General features: G+C 41.5%; 3 protein-coding genes across 5 annotated transcripts; 1 reads left to right on the forward strand and 2 right to left on the reverse strand.

The window, feature by feature from the left end:
* Positions 1–2,124: 2,124 nt before the first annotated feature.
* PRPF4 (pre-mRNA processing factor 4) lies at positions 2,125–17,168 on the reverse strand. Its single transcript, XM_036753089.1, has 14 exons — positions 17,046–17,168; positions 15,514–15,697; positions 13,332–13,518; positions 12,088–12,175; positions 11,765–11,844; positions 11,461–11,554; positions 10,875–10,969; positions 9,992–10,050; positions 8,620–8,743; positions 5,354–5,443; positions 4,436–4,558; positions 3,864–3,971; positions 3,631–3,749; positions 2,125–3,085 (listed from the first exon to the last, which is right to left on the reverse strand). Exons 1-14 carry the CDS (start codon positions 17,070–17,072, stop codon positions 2,892–2,894), a joined length of 1,572 nt encoding a protein of 523 aa, XP_036608984.1. The 5' UTR covers positions 17,073–17,168; the 3' UTR covers positions 2,125–2,891.
* A 75-nt stretch (positions 17,169–17,243) lies between these two features.
* On the forward strand, positions 17,244–23,544 carry CDC26 (cell division cycle 26). Of its 3 annotated transcripts, none has more exons than XM_036751268.1 (3): positions 17,244–17,387; positions 18,997–19,179; positions 23,117–23,544. In XM_036751268.1, exons 2-3 carry the CDS (start codon positions 19,099–19,101, stop codon positions 23,291–23,293), a joined length of 258 nt encoding a protein of 85 aa, XP_036607163.1. In that variant the 5' UTR covers positions 17,244–17,387; positions 18,997–19,098; the 3' UTR covers positions 23,294–23,544. The 3 variants fall into 3 exon arrangements, with proteins under 3 accessions (XP_036607163.1, XP_036607162.1, XP_036607164.1); XM_036751267.1 differs by lacking the exon at positions 17,244–17,387 and adding an exon at positions 17,403–17,505; XM_036751269.1 differs by lacking the exon at positions 17,244–17,387 and adding an exon at positions 17,403–17,505 and having other exon boundaries at positions 19,080–19,179.
* Positions 21,693–22,100, reverse strand: LOC118841201 (60S ribosomal protein L32-like). Its single transcript, XM_036748591.1, has one exon. The coding sequence runs from the start codon at positions 22,098–22,100 to the stop codon at positions 21,693–21,695; it is 408 nt and encodes a 135-aa protein (XP_036604486.1).
* Positions 23,545–23,866: the final 322 nt, after the last annotated feature.

Consider the following 23,866-nt stretch of genomic DNA (forward strand, 5'->3'; position numbering starts at 1 on the left):
CTAGTTCTGAACCAATAAGAATATGTCAGAGGTTGTAAGAATCCCAGGCTGTCCTAATTCACTGGCTCCCTGATCCCACTTGGACTGCCCAGAATGGTGAGAACACTGGGCCCAAGCCTGCTCAACCTGAACAGAACCACGTACCAATCAGGACGTTTGATCTTTTCTCATAGTATCGTCTATTCATCTTGGTGCTTCGTAGAAAAGCTGGCTTCATACTTCTTGACTTTAGTTTCCTTCATGACCTGGCCCTGACATGCCAAAATACTGATCTTGCTCCCCTCCTGGTATACTGACAGCCCACCACCACATTTCTAGGTTATTTAAGCAACAGACCCAGGCTTTAAGAACTTAAGGGAATTGAATGGAAGCCCTGGAGGTAAGTCGAGGTAAAGCCTGAGGTCAAACAGGTATCCTGAGCAGTCAGTATTCAAAGCCAGTTGCTCTGACTCCAAACCCATCCTTCTCCACTATAATACATTGCCTTGACTCACACCTGTGACCTCAACAGGAAAATCGGGCACACTGGACTTTTAGGGCAAATTTCTGGCTTCCTCTTGGTTGAATGGAGGAAAAAAATATTTTTTTCCTTCATGAAGTTGGGTAACTTCTTGTTTATCTTGTCAAGGTAGCCTATGTCACTCCAAGCCTGTGCCACTGGAGAGAATCTACAGTCAACAAGCTCCCAGTTGGCTTCATTTCTTTACACATCTTTACCCTTTTAGTCTGCAGCCAAGGTACACTCAGTGGTGAGCTCACCAGGCTCCAGCAGCTCAGGAGAATGGCTTAAAGCAACAAGAGGCCTGGAGATAGTACACCCCAGGGGCTCCCTGAAAGGAAATCTTTCCTCTGCATCACAGCCTCTCACTATTTACGTCAACCAGAGCTCTTTTTCAGTCAAAATAGAATCTAAACCCTTGGTGGTTGAAACACCAACACAACAGTGGAAAAGTATAGGGTTTTATTTGTTTATAGGAAGGAAATATTGAATTTGTATCTCTTTATATCTAAGTCTGTATCCTCCGGGACATTAATTTTCCTGTTATCTCTCATCTGTTCCTCACAACCCTGTGAGGCAGGCAGGCAGGCAGCCTTCTTTGATCATTGTTTGGCCAAGGAACAGGCACGGTCAAAAAAATGATGTGATTCAGCCCGTTGCACAGCTAGCTAGTGGCAGACCACCTAGGCAAAATCTCCTATGCCTTTTCTATTACAACACAAAATACCGACCCGTGTGCCTTATAATGCTGGCTCTCCAATAAAACCTTTCTCTCCCACGAATACACAACTGGCTAGGTTGCTTTACTAGAAGAAAGGTCAAAAAAGCAAAATTTTCATTTGAACTGCCTGAGGGTTGGCATATGTAAATTATTTGCAAATGGCAAAGCCTAGAAAATCCATTAAGGAGCCTCCCAATGCTCACTGGGGACTGGCAGCAGAAAACACTTTTTCAGAACTTCATTGAAAGGTAAATTGTTTCAAAAGACAGTCTTTTAAGTGTTTGCTGTGTGCCAGGTACTGTGCTAAAGTGATAATTTGGCTAATGAACATATTACTTAGGAATTACCTTCTCAGTCTGCAGGCCACAAAAAACCAGATTCTTTCTGGAGTAAAATGAGTGAAAAAAAAAGGGCTTTGAGCCCAGGAGGGAAAGTATGAGGTATGATCCTTCCAATACTTCTACAGAAAAGATTCTTGTCCCTCTCCAATTCCTGGTTGTTATGAGGCAGTTTCGTGTTGGTGGTTGGGCTGGGGCACAAGAGTAAGAAGGCACTGAAAGTTAACGACCTGGATAAGAAAACCAAAGGAGAAGGGCCCCCTACTGACAACACACCAGAAACACTCCACCTGTTTCTTTCATTCCACCTCACTTGTAACAGGGGCAGAAATCGTATAAAGTACCTCTCAGGCAGGGTTGTTACAATCAGATCAAAAAAGCAGTTTTTCAGTAGGCCCCTGGTGAGAGTATGAATATATCAAGTGAGGCTTTCTAATAGTACTTGAAATGAGATATAAAGAAAAGGTTAAGGGAGAGTTCTCTCTACCTTGAGTGTTCCTGAGTATTATGTCCAAGAATCAGTCGAACCTTTTTGGTGACCAAGAGAAAGCACAGGACACAAAATATGGAAGCCTCACTGGTTATCTTTTTATTACTTTTCATTCCTGACACAACCCCCTGCTTGGGGGGAACACTCAAAAGGAATGCCCAGCACTGGAGACAAATGGGAACGAGCACATTAGAGAGAATTCCCAGGTAAATTTTCCATTGTAACTTGCTTCAGGATTCCACGTTAATTCAACAAGAAAGGGATGACTTTCCTTGGCCTCAGAGTCCCTGGTAAGTTGTCTGTATTCTGGTTCATCCTTTAACTCTCAGGAGAAGGCCAGATCCTCTGATGATACTACAGAAGTGTGAAGCAGTACACACCCAGGTACACGGCTACACTTAGCTTCCAAGCTGAAGTCTGGCCCCTTGCTCTTGGGGGTCACTTCCAACTACAGCACATGACCATGACCTGGAAGGACAGGCTTGGGGGGCCATGATGGAGCTTCTATTAAGGGAAGAAAGGTACCATAATCCGGGGGAGAAAGGGACAGGGCACACAAACAGAAGATGACAGTAAGGGAAGAATTCAATAAGGCAGAAGTAAAAAAGAAAATGGAAACACTGACACAGTCCATTGCAGAGCCCCTGAAAGTTGGGGTGGAATAGCGCAGGACCACTTGGGGACTGGCTGCCTTGGGGCAAACCTACCCCTACTACACACAGTGAGTGGCAAAGTCGAACTTGTTACGCTCCACATTGATCCCCTTCTTCTGACCAAACTGGCAGGAAAGGGAGCGCTTGGGACCAGACATTTGAGTTACAGACTCATGTCCATGGACCTGGTCTATTCAGCCATCCAGAGTTTGAAGGTCCTGTCATAGGAACAGGTGGCTATGAGCTGACCATCAGAGGAAATGTCCAGGCCCATCACTTTTCCCTCGTGTCCAGCCAGGGTCTTCAGTGGGGACCAACCAGGGTGCGTCCAGATCTTGGCTGTATTGTCATAGGCACCAGTGAGCAAGAAGTTCCCATGGATAGCTATAGAGAGAAAAGGGAAGAGTTGTTGCTTAAGACGACTAAAGGACAAAACAAGGTAAAAGTACCAAACTAAAGCTGGACAATCTACCCAGAATAGATTCTTCCATATTTACAAATAATAATAAAGCTCAGGAGGTTGGTCCACATGTCAGCTTCAGAAATCTCAGGATGCATGGGAGGAATAGGGTAACTCTGAGACAGAGCTATGGGAATGATACCCTCTAGGCCTTTATTGTTAGGCTGTCTCATTCAAAAAAGAAAAATTAGGATGTTCAATGTAGGGATAGCAGTTCAAATGAGGGCTTTCTTTCTAAACTAGGAACCAAAAGCATTCTCTGCCACGATTCCACCTAAACTGAGGGAAGGAAGGGTTATAAACTGAGCGAGCGAAACTTGTGATTTGCTTCCTCTGCATATTTCATCCCCTCTTTTAGGCTAAGATGAATGAAGCCTGGCCAGCAGAATAACTTCCAAAGGTTAAGGAAAGAGCTGTTAATGTCTCTGTGCTGCCTTTTGGATAGCTGGATCCAAAGAGAAGGGCTTACGCTCAAACTTGACTCCAGTCACCAAGTTCTGGTGGGCAGGGATGGTGTAGACACAGCGCCGCTGCCTAAGGTCCCACACTTTGCATGTGTTGTCGCCACTGCCAGTTGCAATGTGGTAACTGCGGTACAGAAAGAGAGAACCCACGTTGGAACCCAAAACTGCATTGTTTCTGGTCATCTGAATTTTGACCAATAATCCATTTCACCCTCAAAGCTCAGTGAGCTTGGTGTACCCATTTGGGGAGAAGTTGATCCCATAAATCTCCTTCAGGTGGCCCTCTAGGAACATGATGCATCGTCCTGTGCGCAGGTCCCATACACGACCAAATGCATCCAGTCCCCTAGCAAGAAAAACAGGCTCACAACGAACAGTTCAATTACGTCAGTTCCTGGAACAAAATTAACCTATGACTGGCTTAAGGTCCTAATGATAAAAGGCAAAATTGAAAGATGCTGGTCATTTTTTTCCACTAAGAATAGGTCCAAATAACAACAGGCTTAAATTCTGGCAAAAGCAAAAGGGATTAAAAGTAGGAAGAAGTCCTATTAGGTATGGGAGGTAAATGAACTAATGATGGGAAGGGGAGGGGGAGGTAGGAGGGAGAAAATTTAGAACTAAAAACAAAATAAAATTGAGTTAAAAAAAAATCAATTCCCCTGAGGACGATTAAGAAAAGGATAGACCACTATCTGCCTAGAACAGTTCAAATTTAGCTATGTATGAAACAAAGGGAATACGGAAGACGCCCTCTTTAGTTGCCACCAGCAGTTTAGAAGGGTCATGCTTACAGCCTAGGAATCCTACCCAGTGCCAGCTAAAGAACCATCCTGGTGGAAGGCGATGTCATATACGCCCATGCTGTGGCCCTCCTGGTGCAGAATCTCCTCCTGGGCCTCCAAGTCCCACAGGCGCCATGAACGGTCATAGCTAAAAATCCAAGGGAGAAGGTACTAGTATTTATTAAGGACCTACTTTATAAGGCCCCATGAAAAGGTTAATACTGGAACTGTAGCTGAAGTTGTGCTTCTAAAATAGTTCATGTAAATGCAGAGATATAAAGAAGCCTTTCTGTATCAGTAACAGGGCTTCAACAACCACAAAACTGTATCTGCCTTGCACAACTCCAATTGTTTGCCCACTATCTCTGTCATAATTCTACCACTGCTACTGAAATTAAGTGGGAAAACTTGAAAAGGTTATTAAAGATTAGGGTCCCGAACATGTTGGCCAAGGAAGACAAGGAGAGAGAAAGTGATAGACAAAAAGACCAAGAAATGGTGGTCTTCAAAAAAATCAGTAGTTAACATTCTCACCTTAAAAATTTCTCAAGAAAAGTTACCAGGAGTTTGCAAATCAAATGTAGGTAACTAGATTCTTGACCCTCCTAATTATTCTGCGTATCTGTCCTTGTCCTACCCCACCCTGAGAAAATCCTGTTGAAGAGGATTTTTCTAAAGCAAGGGTTCTTAACCTATGGCCCATGGGCTTGTTTTAAAATATTTTAACAACTGTATTTCAATATAATTGGCTTTTTTTGTAACCATATGTATTTTATAACAGTATTTTGATATGGGGTTCATAGGTTTCACCAGATTGTCAAAGAGATTCATGACCTCTCCAAAAAGGTTAAGAAGCCCTTCTTTAAACTTTGATGGAACAGACAGGTATATGAAATGGGTAACTGCCCTAAGTCTATCTGAGAATGAGACCAAAATGCCTTACCAGGTGGTGCCCAGAAAACGTCCCGAGGGATGCCACATCACCCTTGCTACACGTACTGAATGGCCTTCGATATCTGCCACAGGCTCATCACTAAAAGGAATCCAAGCAAATCAGAAGGGTACAACAAAGTTATTGATTCAACATTTACTGAATATCTACTTTGTGTCAAAAGCACCGTCCTCATAGTGACCAAGTTGAACTCTGCCCAAGACAAACACATAAGCACTGGGTGGCTAATCAGAGCATCTTTAAATGTTAGGGCTGGGAGGGAACTTGGAGATTATCTAGCTCACTGGCTTCATTATACACATGAAACTGAAGCCCAGAGAGGGGAAGTGACTTGAGATCCCAAGATCACAAAGTGCATGGTTGATAGAATTGGGACTGGAATTTGTCTCCTGACTCTCAGTGTAGTGCTCGTTCCATCATAGCAGACTACTTGTGTCTAAATTCGAGTGACCTGCGACTAAACAGCAAAGATTCAAGAAACCCACAAAGGCTCAGGGATTTCTTTGCAAAACTTAGTGGTTGAGTGTTTGCTGAAGGGGCGAAAGTATACAAGAGTCAGCAAGAACATTGATGAATGCATGTATTTTCTTAACTGTTTGAAGGAAAGAGAGCAGGCACATGGAAAAATCTGACTGAAGAGCTCATTAGAACAGCCTACTCAGGAAAAACATGTATCCTTAAAGAGGTGGTCTCTGTGGGACTTGTAAAATTTGGCAGTTTCAAACTGAACATTCCAAATTTTGAGGGCAGGTATTGTTTTGTCTTTGTATCCTTAGCATTTTGCTTATAGGAGATGTTTAAAATATGTTTACTGAATTGCATTTGGCCCTAAAATTCAGACCACAACCATTTTAGGTACAACTTTTCCAGAGGTAAAAAATGCAAAAAGATAATCATTATTATAAAAACCCGTTTATTTACAATCCAACAACATTTGACATTTATTACTAAGCACGCTGCCTGGCACACATTATGGCCTAGGAATCCTACCATTAATAAATGTTTGTTAATTGATTCATATCTAACTCTATGTCAACTCATACTTTTAATCAGCCAAAAAAAAAAAAAACAACAACAAAAAAACATATCCTAGGATGTTCCCACTGCCTTGTCTTTATGCTACCCTAAGACCAGAAAAGAATCAGAGATACTTCAGCCTGATATTAATTCTTTTCACTTATGCTTCTGAGTACCAGGGGCAGGCATACCTCAGCTAATGTGACTCACCAGCAGTGCTGGGACACAGGGAAATTTTATATATATATATATATATACTGGAGGTGAAGGGAAGAGCTATGATTCAACCATATTCGCTGAAAACAAATTATGAATGGGAATCTTTTCCAAGTCCACAAAGAACAATTAAACCCAAAGCACGTACAGGTTTAGTATCATTTTGGTTGCTATTAAACTCAGCTACCAGGCAACGATAGATAGGAGATCTGAAGTTCTAGTTAAAGGGAATAAACATATACTCTAAAGAGAGCAATTAAAAAAGGAAACTCTGTCAATGTGTACGCGTAAGATTAATCAACCCTCCAGAGGAGTAAATTTGCTGTAGTATCACCAAAGCCAATTGAAGCTCCCTGGGCCAGTGGGTAAAATTCAATCTGGCAAAGAGTGGAAATGCCAATTAACTCTTTAAAGTAGCCCCAAACATGTTTCCTGCAGGCAGGAAACCAAGCAATTGTATTCAGATGTCTACCAGGCAGCACCAGCACAGCTTTGAGCAACAGTATACCAGTTACAAAGACAACAAAAAGGCCATTTTGTTAGCACTAATACTTGGAAAGTTTATTCTCACCAAAGGATGCTGGCTCCAAGAAGGCTTTGCTACCTTGGCAATACAGCCTGACAAAAGCCCTTTCTTATCTCCTCAGTGGCTATCACTAAGAACTAATGCCTCGCCAGAGAAATCATTAGTGGGCCCACTGACCACACTGGACAGCTAACCTGATGCCCCTGGTTGGGGGATGGTTTGGATCTCCCTCAGAAAACTACAAGAGCTATCAGGCTGTTGTGTTTTCTAGGGCAAACCAGATGATCAGAGCTTAGTGAGAAAGCTGGGCATGCTCTCCTCAATGGTGATAAAGAGTGGGTCAAGAGAAAGAATCCTCTACTTCTCTTTCACACCCTAGTGACCGCTCTTTTTGGAATACCTGTGGGATCAAATACCAGATCTTCTGCTGAAAACCCCTACCTACTCTAATCAATCATAAGTACTTATGCAACAAAAAGGAATTCAATTCAGTAAGAATTTAGTAAGTGACTTCTATGTGCCAAGCAACATACCAGGCACTAGGGATACAAAGACAAAACTAAGCAGTTCCCTCCCTCAAGAGGCTAACATTCTATTCAAGGAAAACATGTACACTGTCAAATGCAAAATATATACAAAGTAATTTCTGAGAGGAAGGGACAGATCTAATATGAAGGACAGTTGATTAACAAGGGAACAAGGGTTCCTTCCAAAGGGCACAATGGAAGTGTAGGGTTAAGTGGGATGGGGATCCAGGAAGGAACAAAGGCTACCCCAGGGAGCTGCAGGGCACCAGATTGTTATGCACTTCGCAAGAGCAGAGATATCCCTAAAAAAGAGGTGGAAAGATTGGTGGAAAAGAAAGGGAAGTGGGGGGAAGGGGGAAGTGCACTCTGGTCTTTTATTCTGAGTCAGTGAAGTCCTGGGGCTAGGCTGACAACAAAAGTGGTGAGGTCCATTTGAGGTGCTCAAACAATAGCCAAGTCAGGATTCGCTCCAACGTTAAGGAGATTACCTCCTCCAAGGCAAAGGAAGGGGGGTGAAAGTCTCTGTGTCTGGACTAGGGTCCAATATGAAATAGGAGAGGATATGAAATATCCAGGCTCTGGCTCTGCCCCTGCCTGACAGTCTAGTCAGAACCATTCCAGTAAAAGAAGTCTGGCTACAGCATACCCAACAAGTGGTTATCAAGGCTCTGCCTGAAGCCTTCTAATTAGAGGAAACCCACTATCTACCAAGAAAAACCAGTGCACTTATGGATAGTTGTTACTGTTAGGCTAAGACATTAGTAGTCTGTAGTCTGCTATACTGAGAATGGAGAAGGAAATAGACACAGATTATAACATTCACTATCCTAGAGCAAGTCTTAAGGGAGAGAAGTAGGAGACAGGTGCATGCGCTGATCCCTTTCTGTGTAGGGAATTCCCCCTCAAAATTGATTTCCTATTTTACAGGATTTAGAGCTGGGAGGGATTGAATGATGGCAGACAAATCTCACCTCTCTAGACTCCACAGTTTCACAGACCCATCAGCGGCACAAGAGGCTAGGTTGACATCTTTCTTGTCCAAGGAAACAGTGGATTTGGGGTGAAAAACAATTGCTCCTACATTGGTGTTGTGGCCTAAAAGATAAATATTATAGCTAGCATCTTTTCTTCTAGGGTACTCCGATGCCACAGTGATGGAAACATACTTAACAGAGAGGGTTTCCACACAATGTCTGAAAGCACATAATAATAAAGATAGAGGCAGATATACACAAAAATGGAAAATTTGACAGCAAAAACGTGACTTAACAAAAATTTAAAGTTTATAAAAGCTTTAGTGTCTGTCAACAGTGGAATTCAAGAGACTTGAACGGGAGGACCAACAAGAGGAACGAAATGACATGTAAAAAAGCACTTCCTCCTTCTATGAAATCACAGAAAAATCAAACTAAAAAAGTATTTACTGAACATCTACTCCATGCAAGGCTTTGTCCTGGGCCCTCTTCCCTCTCTCCATTCCCCACTGGGGATCCCGTCTACTCCCATGGGTTCAATTTCCATCTCTTTGCAGACAGCTTCCAGTTTACATATCAAGCCTCAATCTCTTTCCAACTCTACTCCTTCAGCAACTGCCTGCTGGAAATCTCTACTTGCGTTTATTTTCCAGAGGTTTCTCAAACTCAACATGTCCCAAAGAGAACTGATTCCCTTCCTTTAGCCCTCCACACCTTCCTATTTCCATTGTGGAGTCACCTCTGACCCCTCTGCTGCCACAGTCTGAAGAGTATTTAAAAGCCCTTCACCACCTGGCTCTCCAGTCTGCTTTTCCATTTTTCAGGCTTATTTCACTCCCCAGCCCCCATTCTGCGTTTCAGACAAACTGACCTACCTGCTGTCCCCCCAAATTGGACGGTCTATCTTCTGCTTATGTGTTTTTGCACTGGCTGTCCCCTTTGCCTGCAATGTACCCACATTCTTTTAAATCTCTAGGTTCTTTTAAGGATCAGCTCCTAGGAAAAGCTATTTTTGATTCCCCAACTGTTGGTGCTTTCTCTCTCCTCAAGGTAGCAGTATTTACTTAACTGGGTACATATCCTACTCTGGATAAAATGTAATTTCCTGGAGAGAATGGACCATTTGGGGGTTTGTTTTTGTCTTTATGTCCCCAGGGTGCACAGTGCCTTGCACATAATCAGTTCTTAGTAAATACCTGTTGGAATTCAATGTAACTGAAGATACTGAGCTACAAAAGCAGCAAAAAAGGTCTATAAAGTAGGTGGGACACAAATGCAGGATACTCAAGGCAGTGTCTCATTGATGAACATAGAAGGTAAACTTGGTCTTGAAAACAGAACATGTTCTAAAAAAGAAACTCCAACCTACCTCTTAGAGTGTGCAAGAGGCTGCAATCAGGGACAGACCAGAGTTTGCACAGTCCGCTCCTATCAAACAGAAAGGAAAGCATCTCAGCCAAGGCTGCTCTAGGAAGGAAGAGGTATCTTGATAACATTAGGCAAGGACAGTTTCTTCCTAACCACCCCCATCCTCATCCCCTTCCCCATCTAGCTAGCAGATATCATGCACACACGTGCAGCTGAAAGAAAGGGTCATCCTGACTTTGACAGACTTAGCCCTTCTCAGCAATACAAGGACCTAAAACAATTCCAAAGGACTCATGATGGAAAATGCCATCCACATCCAGAGAAAGAACTGTGGAGTTGGAATGCAGAATGAAGCAGACCATTTTCTTTTTTGTTTTGTTTCTTTCTCATGGTTTCTCCCATTTGTCATAATTGCCTCACAGCCTAGATCACATGTGCTTGGGGCCTATCCCTTCCAAATGTGACCTAATCTGAGAGTTAAAGCAAAATCAAAACCTGCACTATCATATGGATCCAGAGCATCAAAACTTGGAGGTAACCAAGAGTAGATAAGGAAAATTAATGTGAGAAGAGTACATCTAAGTCAGAGGTAGGGAACCTGCGGCCTCAGGGTTAAATTTTCTCCCCCTCCCTAAGACAGCACGTGACCCTCTAGGTCCACAAGTGTGGCCCTTTGACTGAATCCAAACTTCACAGAACAAATCCCCTTAATAAAAGGATTTGTTCTGTAAAACTTGGACTCAGTCAAAAGGTCACACCTAAGGACCTAGAAAGCCACATGTGCCCTCAAAGCTGCAGGTTCCCTTCCCCTGTAGTATCACCGATATTACTCCTTAATGAAGTCCCCACCCTAAATAAAAACATCCCTATGAAATTAAGCTTACCAACAAGCTGTGGCCAGTAGTTTGGAATTGGGACTGAAATGACAATAGGAAATGGGTCGATCATCTCCAATCTGGCTGCAGAAGTTATTTAAAGACTGAAAGGAAAATAAATGGCTTACTAATCAAACCCCAATTTAAATTGCTGACCTCATCCTCAACCCAACTTTTGACTCATTAAGGCTTTTTCTTTTCGTATAATAATAATGTATCAGATAACTATACTGATATTGTGCCCATGCTGAGAAGGAGCTGAGACACCTCTTGGGGTTCAATGTGCTGATTTCTACAGGCCTGTGCTCCTAGTCAACATTACGAAGGCTGGAAGTATTAAACACAACTGGGGGCATCCCATGGTAGCACAGTTGCAGGCCAGGGAGGGTGGGATCGGTGAGACAAACAAGAGCAGGCCTCTGCTAAGCGGAGCACAGCATGGGGCCCTGAAAACTCAGGCCCTTCCTTAGGAAGTAGCAAACTGAGAATGGGAACTACTCGCCCCTATACTTTTCCTCCCTAACAAAAGATTAGGGCAGGAGGTAAGTTACACCGGAAACACCTTCAAGACAATAGCTTGAAGAATTCCTCTTACCCGGAGAGATTTGTGCAGTTCCTGTTTCTGAGATGTCCTAGATGTTTCTGGAATCTCTTTATGGAGTCGGGCTTCTTCCAAGCGCTTCATTGCCCTGTAACACAAGAATACCATCATCGCCACTGTCATAAAACAGGTTTTATATGACCATCTAAGAATGACACTGTAACTGGCAGCATGTAAAGTAAGATTTGTTTCTGCCTTGCAGTGTCATTTAAATATTTGCTTCTAAGGCTGATTCTTACACTTTGGGAGGTAACGACAAAAGACAGGTCTTACCCCTTATTCCAGGGCCTCTCCTCACCTGGGTAGTGAATAATTAGCAATCCACAGCCTAGCAGTCTTCAGGTTATTGGATCCTTCGTGGTACCAGGTTTGCTGATACTGAGGAATATGTTAAGAACAGAAGTAGAAATGTCAGTCCTATCTCACTACCACTCAAAGCCAAAAGGTTGGCAATGGCGACATTTCATGTGTTTTTCTCAATGACAAACTAAAAATACAGACATATTCAAAAGCACACTTTCCCTAGAGTGGGCAGACTAATCCTGATGGAACAAAAAGAAAAAGACAGGGAGAGAGAAATTCCTTTCCTGTCTCGCAGGGTAACAGGTACGTACATCTTACCTCTTCTTTGGACTTTTTGGATTTTTCATCATCCTTTTTAGTCTTTTTTAAGGCATCTGTGCCAACCACAGAGAGAATATTTCTCAATCTGTAAAAAGCAAGTAAAGGTTTAAACTTAGTTGGTATGAGATTTTTTTAAAAATAGTGTATAAAAGAAAACGAATTCATGTTTTTGGGTCCAGAATTGTGATTTTATCAGTTTGGGGAACTCCAACTGTGAAAAAGTCCTTCACTGATACAGATTAGTCTCAGTAAGTCCAAAAGCATTTAAGTGCTTACTATGTGCCAGGCACAGTGCTAAGTGCTTTAAATTAGTACTGCATTTGATCTAGCAATTCTTTCATAACTGAGTTTTAGAAAGTTCTCTAGGGTACTGAGAGATATGAGAACTTGTTCATGGACGCACAAGTAAGGCACAAACCCAGGTTTTCCTAACTTCAAGGCTCCCCGTTAAACCGCACTGCCCCTCATAAAAGAAAAGAGCACTAAAACCAAATCAAAATTGCAATATCCTCTCCCCACCCAAAATCTCAAATTTTTTAAAAAAATGAAAAGTATGCAGTCTATTCCTACTTCACTATTCTTTTTCCGCAGTCATCTCTCGAGTGAGACTGGAGGCTCTGAATTCTACAGTGGCATCCTCCCAGAATCCACAAGCTCTACATCTTCTTAAGAGAGGGAGGCCTCTCTGAAGCCATCTAATTTGCCTAGATCTGTTCATCGCCACCACAAATACACATACAGCAACATGGCAGATTCTTCCCATTCCTTTAGCCACCAATGGCATCACTAGCTTATTCTGCTTAAGGTAGTACCATGTGGATGGTAAAAGGTACCATTCTCTTCTCAAGATATACACGAAAAGGTTTTATTATAGCTTAAATAGTTGAGGAGGAAGAAATTTATCAGATGTCTATTTTTTCCAATATTTTTTAAAAGAGTCAAACATAAATACTTAACCAATCCCAAATTCTAATATTGATTTAAAATAATTTATTATTCAAGTACTCTTTTCACTGCTCTTAACAGAAAATTCGGCCTTTTTAAAAGTCCTCTCCAAAATGGCTTAAGAATGATCTCATTAGCTTAAACAGGTAAGTAAAATGTAGAGAAATAAGATGCCTAAGACCAATGATCAAAGTCTCAGCTTCACTGACTAGTCTAAATCTTGTGACTAGAATATATTATAAAAAGGAGAAAAATTTCAATATTTTGGGAAGTCAGTCTCATCTGGAGAAGATCACCTCTCTCTCCTTTCAGCAGGGCCCTCTCCAAAGAGCGTGATTGGTTCACCCAGGGCTCGAAGGCAAGCTTTGACTTCTGAGTCATCCGTGGAAACATTGATTTGCCGGGCTCGCTTCCTTCGCTCAAATTCAGCCAGCACTTCTGCTTGTCTTTCACTGATATGTTCTTCAATTTCAAAGACTTCCCCTATACAAAGAAAAGGCAGCAAAGTATGGTGATCAGGAGTTTATACTCCAAATATGAGGAAGGAAAAAAAACTGTAACTTCCTATCCATGCCCAATACCTAGCTCAAAATTCCACAGCTTCAAAAGAAGGGTAACGGTTCTACCCATCTCTGAATCCACTTGACACAATCCCAACTAAACAAAAGAGCAAAACGAAACTCTGATGAAATCTGGAGAGGACTGACTTCAGGAGCCCAGAATCTTTGATACTTTTAGCAAATTAATTATTTAGGTATTTTGCTTAAAAGAGGCACAAGTTATATACTTGTGTTCATTAAAGCAATGCTGATATGAGGGCACTAATACATGACTGATAAACTCCCTTGAGAATGAAATTCACAATTCTACAGGAACTTTGACAGGTGCAATCTCTCTTAGGGTTTCAGACGGAGTGTTCATTTATATCATAAATAACAAATTAAGCTTGCTATCAATTCAGTATCTCCTTGGATTCATTTAAATAAGCTAGGACAGGATGTCATGGAACCCCTCTGGCAGTCTGGGGAAACCTAAGGACCCCTTATCAGAATGTTTTTAAATACACAAAATGAAATATACAACATCACAAAGGAAATCAACTATAACAAACTACAGTGATCTATGTATAGGTTGGGGCAGCTAGGTGGCTAAGCAGACTCTAGTCTGGGCCTAGAGTCAGGAAGACCCAAGTTCAAACCCAGCCTCAGATACTTATTAGCTGTGTGACCATGGGCAAGTCACTTAACCCTGTTTGTCTCGGTTACCTCAACTATAAAATGAGTTGGGGAAGGAAATAGCAAACCACCCCAGTGTCTTTGCCCAAGAAAACACCAAATGGCATCACAAAAAGTCAGACACAACCAAAATGACCGAACAACAAAATAAAGGATTGTCCTAAAACTCTCAATGCATTTTAAAAGTTTTAACTTTTAATAGCTTAAAATTGCACTAAAAGTTTTGGGACACCCTGGATTTAAGAAAGCAAAAAACAAATTCACAAACAGGATCAGGTAAAAAACCATTTCTAAAACTAAAGCCAATACTAAGGAGTCTTGGCTGAGATGTGGTATCTCAATTGTTCAGATGCAGTATAGGGAAACGATAAAATAAAAACAAAAGAAAGGAATAAACACGACCACCGTGGCCCAAAACAATAATGTCAGAACCCTATTAAACCTGTTCCTTAAGAAAGCCGAGTAGGATTCCATGAACTTACTCTGAGTGACTTTCTAATAAAAATACTCATAATTCATAGGAATAGCCCTACAAAAAAAAATGTGAGGGAAAAAGGGCATCTGGGAAGATACAAGATGAGAAGAATGACTCTACTTTTAAGTGCCTATGACTTTAGGCACTATGGTAAATACAAAGACAAGACATTCTATTCAAGTTTGTTTTTAACTTCTTTGTATAAATTTGTATTCATTCATTTTAAATTTATTTAAATGTATATATTTATATTTATTCACTTTAAATTTATGAGATGTAGAAGTATGTATATATGTTTATGTGTGTGTATACAAACATATTTACACATGGATTTGTTGTCTGAGTGTAGGAAATGTTTCATTCTTTGCACCCACATGTTTAGTGTGTAGCACTTTGTGCCTGGCACAAAATGCTTAATATATGCTGGTTTAGTAACTTCCAGGAATTACAATTAAGTAGAATTTACAATCACATAACAGACTAATGTAATGCAAATTAGACTATTAATCCCCAAGAAAATATAGTCCCATGGGGTCAGATGAGCTCTAGAAATATGGGTACGAGACAAAGTAAAACTTAGCCTTAGAGATACAGTTTATAAACCACATTTTCATAAGGAGAAGTTCAAGGACAGACTATAATTGATAATGCAAAATTTATTTTCTATCAAGGCCCAAAATAAAGGAAGAAAATAGACGAGCCTAGAAAACCCTTACTTAAACCAGGCACAATAAGCAAAACAAAAGACTAGTTCAAAATTAGTCTTACCAGAAGTTATGTTAATATTTCCAGCCTCAATTCCAGCTTTAATTCCTTCTTTCCCCAACATCCCTGACTCCCCTCTTGCAAGACGCTCCTTCTCCTTCTCTTCCAAACTGCCATAATAGATATGAGGCTTCTTTACCACAGGGGAGGCAGTGTCTTCAGGAGTCCTACTAGGGGTTTTGGTTGCCTATAAACAAAAAGCAGAGTTAACCTAAAGTAGAATCGGAGCAACCTTCTGAGCTGCCTCAACTGTTAATTCTAGAACCAAATCCTATTCTTTGCTGTACAGAAATAAGCAAGGCCCCAGTTAGAGCTTTCTTTCCCCACTCAGAGAAGGTAGTAGCTGTTTTAGTGCATCGGTCACATAAGACCACGTTCAGGATAAGAAATGTGTTGGATGAAAGTAATGAACTCCATCTTTCTCTGAGTGATTTTCCAATCAAAAGGATATTTTGAAACTGCTTATTTTGTTAAGGTGTAAGACCTCTGAGGGCAGGTGCAATCTCTCTCTCGGACCAGTGAGTGTTCGTTTATGTTATCAATAACATATTAAGCTTGCTATCAATTCAATGTCCCCTTAGATCCATTTAGACAATAAAAGACTGAATAAAATTTAAGCAGTGAATTTAAAGGGAAACATAATGAGAGAATTTACCTCGGGTTAAACCAAATGAAATTCTAAGTCAGCCCCTATGTTTTTCCAACTTTCAAGTACACTACTTCAACCTATAGAGAACTTTATAGATTTCAATGCATTTTACACATGCATAATCTCATTTTTTTCTTCCCTAAAATCCTATGAAGGCAAAAGATCAGGGATTATTATTTTTTATACAAACGTAGCGTTGAAGAGTCTAGATCATTTAGTCCATCCTTCTTCCAGATACAAGAAACCCCTTCTATAACAACCCTTACGAGCAGTCATTCAAATTCTGCTCAAAAACTTCCAAGCAATGATGAACTCACCATCTCTCAGAGAAGTCTTTTCTACAGCTTTGTTAAGAAGTCCTTCCTAAATCCTGAACTAACTTCTGCCTCCTTATACCTTTCCCTTAAGAGATGAAGAACTGGGGTAAAGTGATCTGTCTGGGATCTGGACAAAGCTAGGACTAAAACCCTAGTGATAGAACGCAGAATGTCAAAGCTAAAAGAATCTTAGGTAGCATCTGATCTAGCTGGGGCCAGGAATTAACAGCTTTAACCAAGTCCGCGTAGAGCCGGGAAGGGACGTCAGATCTGCCACCTCCCAGCCCAGGGAAACTTTTTATTACCACACTCTCTTACAACTCCGACCCCCGCCGACTTCAAGCCCCAGCGGTGGCCCTGGTTCCCTCGGGGTGAGTGGGGAGGCCAGGTCCCTGGGTAGGGGCTCCAGGCTCAGGAAACTAGCCAGTTCATTGCCTTGCCTCTGCACCAACCCACCCATCATCTCCCCGAGCGCGGGTTCTGTGGAAGTGGCAGACGCCAATTCCGTCTCCCCGACACGTAGGCAGAGAACTCCCAAGAATCCCCAAACACCGAGGCCTAAGCCGCACCGTGGCCGAAGCTCGAGAAGAAGCCATGTTGTGGTGGGTATTTCAATCACCGACCACCACTGCCTCTGACTCCACCGCCGGAGCGTTCACTCCACGCTCAGGGGACCGGAAACTTGGAAACGTACCGGAAATAACGCATAACCGGAACTAAGCAGAGTCCGGAAGCCCGAGGGAGGCGCGGAGCAGGCCGGAGATTGTAGTTATCGTCTAAGAGGCTTCTGTTCCGGCTTGCAGGATGAGGCGCGGAGCATTCTGGGAGAAGTAGTCGGTAGCGACGGATAAGGAAGGGGCTGCGAGGCATGCCGGGAAATGTAGTTCTGCGGTCAAGCCTACAGTAGGTTGGTAGGTGGCGGGAAAGGCTGGGTGGAGCTCGCTGGTGGCGGTAGGGATCCGAGAAATCGGTTTCACCCCGGGACTGGGCTGAACCGAGCTGAGCTGAGCCGCCCCGCGCCGGGGGGAGGTGGGTGTTGGGACGTGAGAGCTGCTTCGAGCCGAAAACCCAATGCCTAGGCGAGGCGGGCGGAAAGGGAAGGGGATATGAGCCGAGAGGGAGGAGGAGCAGGCGGCAGGCGGGCGGGCTTCTGACTGCTGGCTGCCGGCTGCCGGCTGCTCTGGTCGTCCGGCCTGCCTCTCCGTTGCCATGGAAACGCTGGCCCCAGCCTCAACCACAACGTCCCTCTCCCTTCCCCAATCTGATTCCACTGACCTTAGAAGGGGAAATGGGTCAACTCTCGTTTTACAGATGGGGAAACTAAGGGCCAGGGAGTGGACCAGGTTTCAAGGCTGGGTGGCATCCTCCCCTTTCCCCCCATTCCCCATCCTCTCCGCTCACATTACCCATCCCCCCACCCTTCTCTATTCCCCCTCCCACATGTCCTATCCTCCCCTTCCCCTCCCACCACTCCACGTTAAGGGGTTAGAGGAAATAAATATGTACAGATGATGGGGAATAGGAACCATTCAAAAATTGCCTACCCCGTTTGAGACTACTGTATTTATATTCAGTTGATGTGCTGAGCTTAGTGTTCTGTCCATCTCTCAGATGCCTTGCCATTAATTTTGATCCCAGGATTGAAGTGGGTATGGAGCGTGTGATCGGTATGCCCAGAATCCTAAAACACAGTAGGCAATCATATGCCGCCATGCATACTCATTGAGGAGTTTCTGTCTATCCTGGGATACTAACTATTCTTTATTACAAAAGAGAAGGAGCTATATAATGTCCCCAAAGGATGTCAAATCAATCATCATAGTTGGGGAGGTTAACTTTGCTAATAGGAATCTGTTACAAGGGTGTGGGGGGGGAAGGATATTCCGAAATGGCAACACAAAAAAAAAATCAGCAAAACTTTTTAAGTATATAAAAAGCAAAAAAAAAGTATATTAAAATCCAGATCATGAAACTAAAAAAATAAGGCCCTAGGATTATTGATTTGTGATATTGTAATCCTCTGTAGACATTTTAGTACAAATCTGCACAATTGTTTATTTCTGGTTTTTGTTGCTTGACCAAGTAAGTTATTGTTGCACCAAATTATTGCATAGTTATGAATGAAAGAGAGCTTTCATTAGAATTAGGAAGTCAACAACCTGTGTGATTCATTGCGAAATGAAAACTTTACTATTGCCAGTGATCTCAAATCCATAAAAACTCATACAAAGGGTATTAAACTGATTGTCACTATCCATTCTGTAAATAGTAATTCATTTTGAATTAAGGAAAGTTATTTTTAACTGTCTATGTAAATGTGTAAATTTCTCTGCATGTGACTGAAATACTGGATTGATTTCTATATGTTTCACAAGCAGCTATTTTTGAAAGGCTGTCCATGAAGGGAGAGACCTGTCAAGTCAGTCATTGAGACCTATGATTACAATGCTTCCTGAAGGCTTGGGAGGTGGTGTGTACATTTATGGTATCATTGTTTTCCTTTCATATGTTTGTTTTCAGAGACATCCATCACCAGAGTATGTTTGTTGTGGAGCTTCTTCCTTCTCCCTAAATTTTGACAGTTAAGTGGATTTGGGTTGTAGGTGTTGAACTGTTACCAGGATGCTCCGACGAAAACCCACTCGCCTGGAACTGAAGCTAGATGACATTGAGGAATTTGAGAGTATCCGAAAGGATCTGGAGGTGAGTGGGTACATATTGGCTGTTTTAGGGTATGGGTATTTTAGAATGTGCTCTCTTAGTCAAAAGTATTCTGTCTAGGAGACTATTTCAGTTGGGAGAAGAATGCCGAAGAGTAAGTTTTTAGTATAGATGTCTTCATCATTACTTAGAAGAACCTTGATTTGAAGGTCACTTCATATCAGAATAAGCACTTTCATATGGAACTATGCATGCTTAAATTTGAATCAGTAATCAAACTCAGTCTTTTTACATTTTGTAGCAAGCCGGGCAAACCACACATCGTGAACCTGTAACCACTTCAATCTTGCATGCAGTAGTGGATATGAATGGTTTTTATAATGTATTTTAAAAGTTTAATAGACTGCTAGGTGGTACAGTGGATAGAGTGCAGGGCCTGGAATCAGGAAGACCTGAGTGCAAATGAAGCCTCAGACATTAGCTGTGTGACCCTGGGCAAATCACTTAACCCTTTTTGCCTCAGTTTCCTCATCTTTAAAATGAGCTGGAGAAGGAAATGGCAAACAACTCTAGTATCTTTGCCAAGAAAACCCCAAATGGGGTCAGGAAAAGTCAGACATAACTGAAAATGACAACAAAACTGAACAAGACTGAGCAACAAAAAAGTTTAATTATATCTAATATTAACATTATATTTATAGTAAAATTATATGAATTATATCTATTATTAAAGTGTTTTATAAACTGGCTTTTCTTTCCTCCTAAAAATTATAGCTTGCTTTCAACATCATAATTTTTAACTTTTAAAAAAACAAGGAAAGTAACTGGCCTCTGGTGTGTCATCACCCTTGACTCCTCAGTTACATTAAGGGCTTTGATTATGAGCCCTATTGGTCTGACTGTGGGTGTTGGGTATAAAGAAAAGTAGCAGACTCCATGGGTACAGAGGAAAGCCAGAGAACTTAGGTGGAGGCACCATAGGAGGACAAGAGACCACAGTTTGTGGGTTCAAAGGAGAGCCACAAATGTCAGATTGAAGAACCAGGAGTGGATCACAGACTTTGGAAAGAGGTCTTTGAGCAAAATTTCTGGACTTGTAGGCATTTTGAGTCCAAAGGCACTTTGCCCAGAGGAGAATGAGAGATTTGGGGCCAGGGAAAACAGAGCTTCTGGGAGCCAGTATTCTCAGCTTCTGTACCCTCTGTTGGTTTCTTCATTGGGAGCTTCATATACCAATGAAATCGCTGGTTGAATCCAACCCTCCTACCTACCCATCTCCAGTCAACCTCCAAGTTCCTTTCTGAGGATAAGCGTCAGGGGCAGTTGGAAGCTTTGATTGTAATGAACCTTATAAAATAACAGCATATTGAACTTTGACTCTGTCAAATCAGCTAACTAACATTGAGTCACTAGTGCCACCAGCAGAGCTAACATGCAGATTTGACCCAGCCAAGCAGGACAGGTAGACATTACAAGAAAATTCAGCTAGCTTAAAACATAGAGTTTGATACTGAAGTCAAGTCAGGTGCACTGCCACATTTCTAGATTTAGAACACATCAGCAGTGTTCCACAGTACCAGGCTTTTCAGACTATTCCCTAGGGCTGATGTTGTATCCATAGTCAGACTTTAGTCATTAAATTAGGTGTTTGTATAGCAAAAGTTCAGTTTTGGGGGGCATGTGGAAGGGTGGTAGAGATAGAGGAATACTCCCAGAAAGACTCATGGTAACAGTGAATAACTATTCCATTTAGCAATTTTCTTTTCTCTCTTTTTTTATATACACATTTCATATTCATTTTTTATCAAAAGGTCTTTCCCAAAGTGGCACAACACAGAAAAATAGACTTATGGTTTAGGATTCCCATATTCTCAAGTCCTCTGATGTATGACCTTGGTTCATTTTTAAAATAATAATAAAAAATAATCTCTTGTGCTGAATCTGAAAATCATTGTTACTGCTTTAGAGGCTATAACTAAAATATGCTGAGCATATTTTTTAAAAATTTCTGAAAGGTATCTAATATACTTCTAATTTTAGTTATGTTTCAATATTCTGGGTTGCATAATTATAGGTAGGCTATAATAGTTTAAAATATTCATTTTCTTCCATGGCTTAAAACAGTGTACATGGTAATTTCTTTTTTTTGTGGTAGTCTGAGTTTCTCCTGTAAAGGAATACATTTGCATTCTAACATTTGTAGATCACATGTCAAGAAACCAATTAAGACAGTTTCTAGTCTATATTACAAGGTGGTTTCAGAAACTTGCCTCTTAGTTCTTTTTCCCCAAACTTCTCCCCCTCACAAACTTTTTGTTGTTGTTGTTGGTCAGTCATGTCTGACTCTTAGTGACCCCATTTGGAGTTCTCTTGGCAAAGATACTGGAGTGGTTTGCCATTTCCTTCTCCAGCTCATTTTATAGATGAGGAAACTGAGGCAAACAGGGTTAAGTGACTTGCCCAGGGTCACACAGCCAGTAAGTATCTGGGGCCTTTTTTTTTTTCTTCAGTATTTCGAGGATTTATTTAACACAGCTACAAATGTGCAGAGCTTTTTACCCATTTTCTTCACTCCTCAGTCTAGCATTTGGATTGGTGATCTTGATGGCGAACTGAGCTGCTCTCTCAACAATAACTTTCCGATTCTTAGAGGACACATTGTGAGCAACCTCAGCACAGTAAGATTTGTTGCACATCAGAAGCACTTCAAGCTTTTTGATGTTGTGCACCAAAAACTTCCTGAATCCACTTGGTAGCCTGTGTTTTGTCTTCTTATTGCTTCCACCGCCAATATTGGGCGTCGAGATCAGGCCCTTGAATCGTCTCCGCAGCCTGTTGTCAATGCCCCTTGGTTTACGCCAGTTTCTCTTGATCTTGACATATCTGTCAGACTGGTGCTGGATGAACTTCTTGGTCCTCTTCTTGACGATTTTAGGCTTCATGAGGGGTTTGAGGGCAGGCATGGCACTGGCGAAGAGATAGTGGCCCCTCCACGGGAAGTGCTGACAGAAAGCTGGGGCCATATTTTAACTCATGAAGTTTAGTCTTTCTGACTCCAGGCCCAGTCCTCTGTCCACTGTGCCACCCAGCTACCCCAGAAACCTACTTGGGCAGAAACTTAATTGTGCTATTTATTGGTGGTATAGATTGGACATCTAGTAAACCAGGAGGAGTTGGTTTTTTTTTAACTTATGTCTCATAGAAAGTATTTGATCAAATATAATATTTTGGATTTACTATTTTTAAATGATCAGAGAAAACAATAGCAGAATAATGAAATACAGAGGCAGATAGGTGTCACAGTAGATAGAGCCCTGGACCTGGAATCAGGAAGACCTGAGTTCAGGTATGGTTTCAGAGACTTTCTGGGTGACCCTGGACCAGTCACTTAGCCTCTGTCTGTCTCAGATTCCTCATCTCTACAATGGGGATAATAATTGTACTTATCTCCCAGGGTTGTGAGGGTAAAATGAGATCATCTTTTTAAAATGCTTTATAAACCTTAAAGTACTATATAAACACTGGCAACCATTATTACTATTATAGTGATTTAAGTAACAAATGAAAAGTTTTAGATATAACATTTTTTAATCACCACCTTGTAAGAAGCCATTATCATTCGAAGTTTCATTAATTTTCACAATCAGGTTAGGGAGATTCGAGGTGCTCATTCACTAAACTTCTCATTCTGAAAAGGTAGTAAGTGAAGCATAGAGTTTGTGACTTCAGTGTAGTCATTTTGTAAGTGGGTGGCAAAGTTTTTTTAAAAGATATTTACCAGACTTTATCAAAACATTGAAAGAATTAAGGCTTTTGTTTATACAATAAGAAATTAATATTGTTCCCATATGAATCTTACTGCAGGTAGGGTCAGCTGCAATGGTCATTATTTTAGCATCCCTTTCTTTATCATGAATATTCTGATCAGTTCACTAACATGTTAGTTCATGCATTATTTCTAAACTTTTTCTATTTTCAGACTCGTAAAAAACAAAGGGAAGAGGTGGACGTGGTGGGAGCCAGTGATGGGGAAGGAGCTATTGGCTTGAGCAGTGACCACAAGACCCGGGAACAAATGATCAATGACCGAATTGGTTATAAACCTCAACCCAAACCCAATAATCGTTCATCTCAGTTTGGAAGCTTTGAGTTTTAGAGTTTATGGATAAATTATCCTGTGTGCCTGCCTTTGAAAAAGCAATGAGATGAAGGTGAAAGTTAAAAATACTTTTTAGAGCTGAGTGCTTGAAGACTATCAGAATATTTTGCCTTCATGAGATCCTCATGAGGCTTAGCTTCTTTATTCAGGAAAAATTTGAACTCTAGTTGGCGTATGAAACATTTTCATCTTCCTCTCCAGAGAACTTGTATTTTGTTTTTCAAAATAAAGACAACTTTAGAAAATGAGAAGAATCTTTAATTGATCCGATTACCAGTGAGTGGGATCTTATGTTTTAGCCCAAAGAATCCAAGTGAACGTTGCTTTGGAAAATAAATAGCTTCTTCATTAGGAGCTATGATAATTGAAGTCTGCTCTGTCATTTGGTAACACACTTGGTCAAGGTATAATAGTATCTGGGTACCCTTGCAGGCTAGGTTACTTTTCCTGTTGTTTGGATACAAAGTTGGATGAACAGGTCAATGTTATCCTTTTCCTGCCCAAGTAGTTTTCTTTGCCCTTCTCTGCTTTCTCCAGAAGTTATGGACAGGTCCATCTGACTTCCCTTCA

Source organism: Trichosurus vulpecula, chromosome 3 (genome assembly GCF_011100635.1).
Source record: "Trichosurus vulpecula isolate mTriVul1 chromosome 3, mTriVul1.pri, whole genome shotgun sequence".
Classification (NCBI taxonomy): Eukaryota; Metazoa; Chordata; class Mammalia; order Diprotodontia; family Phalangeridae; genus Trichosurus; species Trichosurus vulpecula.

Excerpts from the sequence above, each read along its gene's own strand:
- LOC118841201 (XM_036748591.1), bottom strand. The coding sequence starts at position 22,100 with ATGCCTGCCCTCAAACCCCTCATGAAGCCTAAAATCGTCAAGAAGAGG.
- PRPF4 (XM_036753089.1), bottom strand. The coding sequence starts at position 17,072 with ATGGCTTCTTCTCGAGCTTCGGCCACG. Across the intron at positions 12,176-13,331 it reads CCTGCTGAAAGGAGAGAGAG|ATTGAGAAATATTCTCTCTG; the intron begins GTGATCTTCTCC and ends TGCTTTTTACAG. Across the intron at positions 10,970-11,460 it reads AACTGCACAAATCTCTCCGG|TCTTTAAATAACTTCTGCAG; the intron begins GTAAGAGGAATT and ends TTTTCCTTTCAG.
- CDC26 (XM_036751268.1), top strand. The coding sequence starts at position 19,099 with ATGCTCCGACGAAAACCCACTCGCCTGGAACTGAAGCTAGATGACATT. Across the intron at positions 19,180-23,116 it reads GTATCCGAAAGGATCTGGAG|ACTCGTAAAAAACAAAGGGA; the intron begins GTGAGTGGGTAC and ends TTCTATTTTCAG.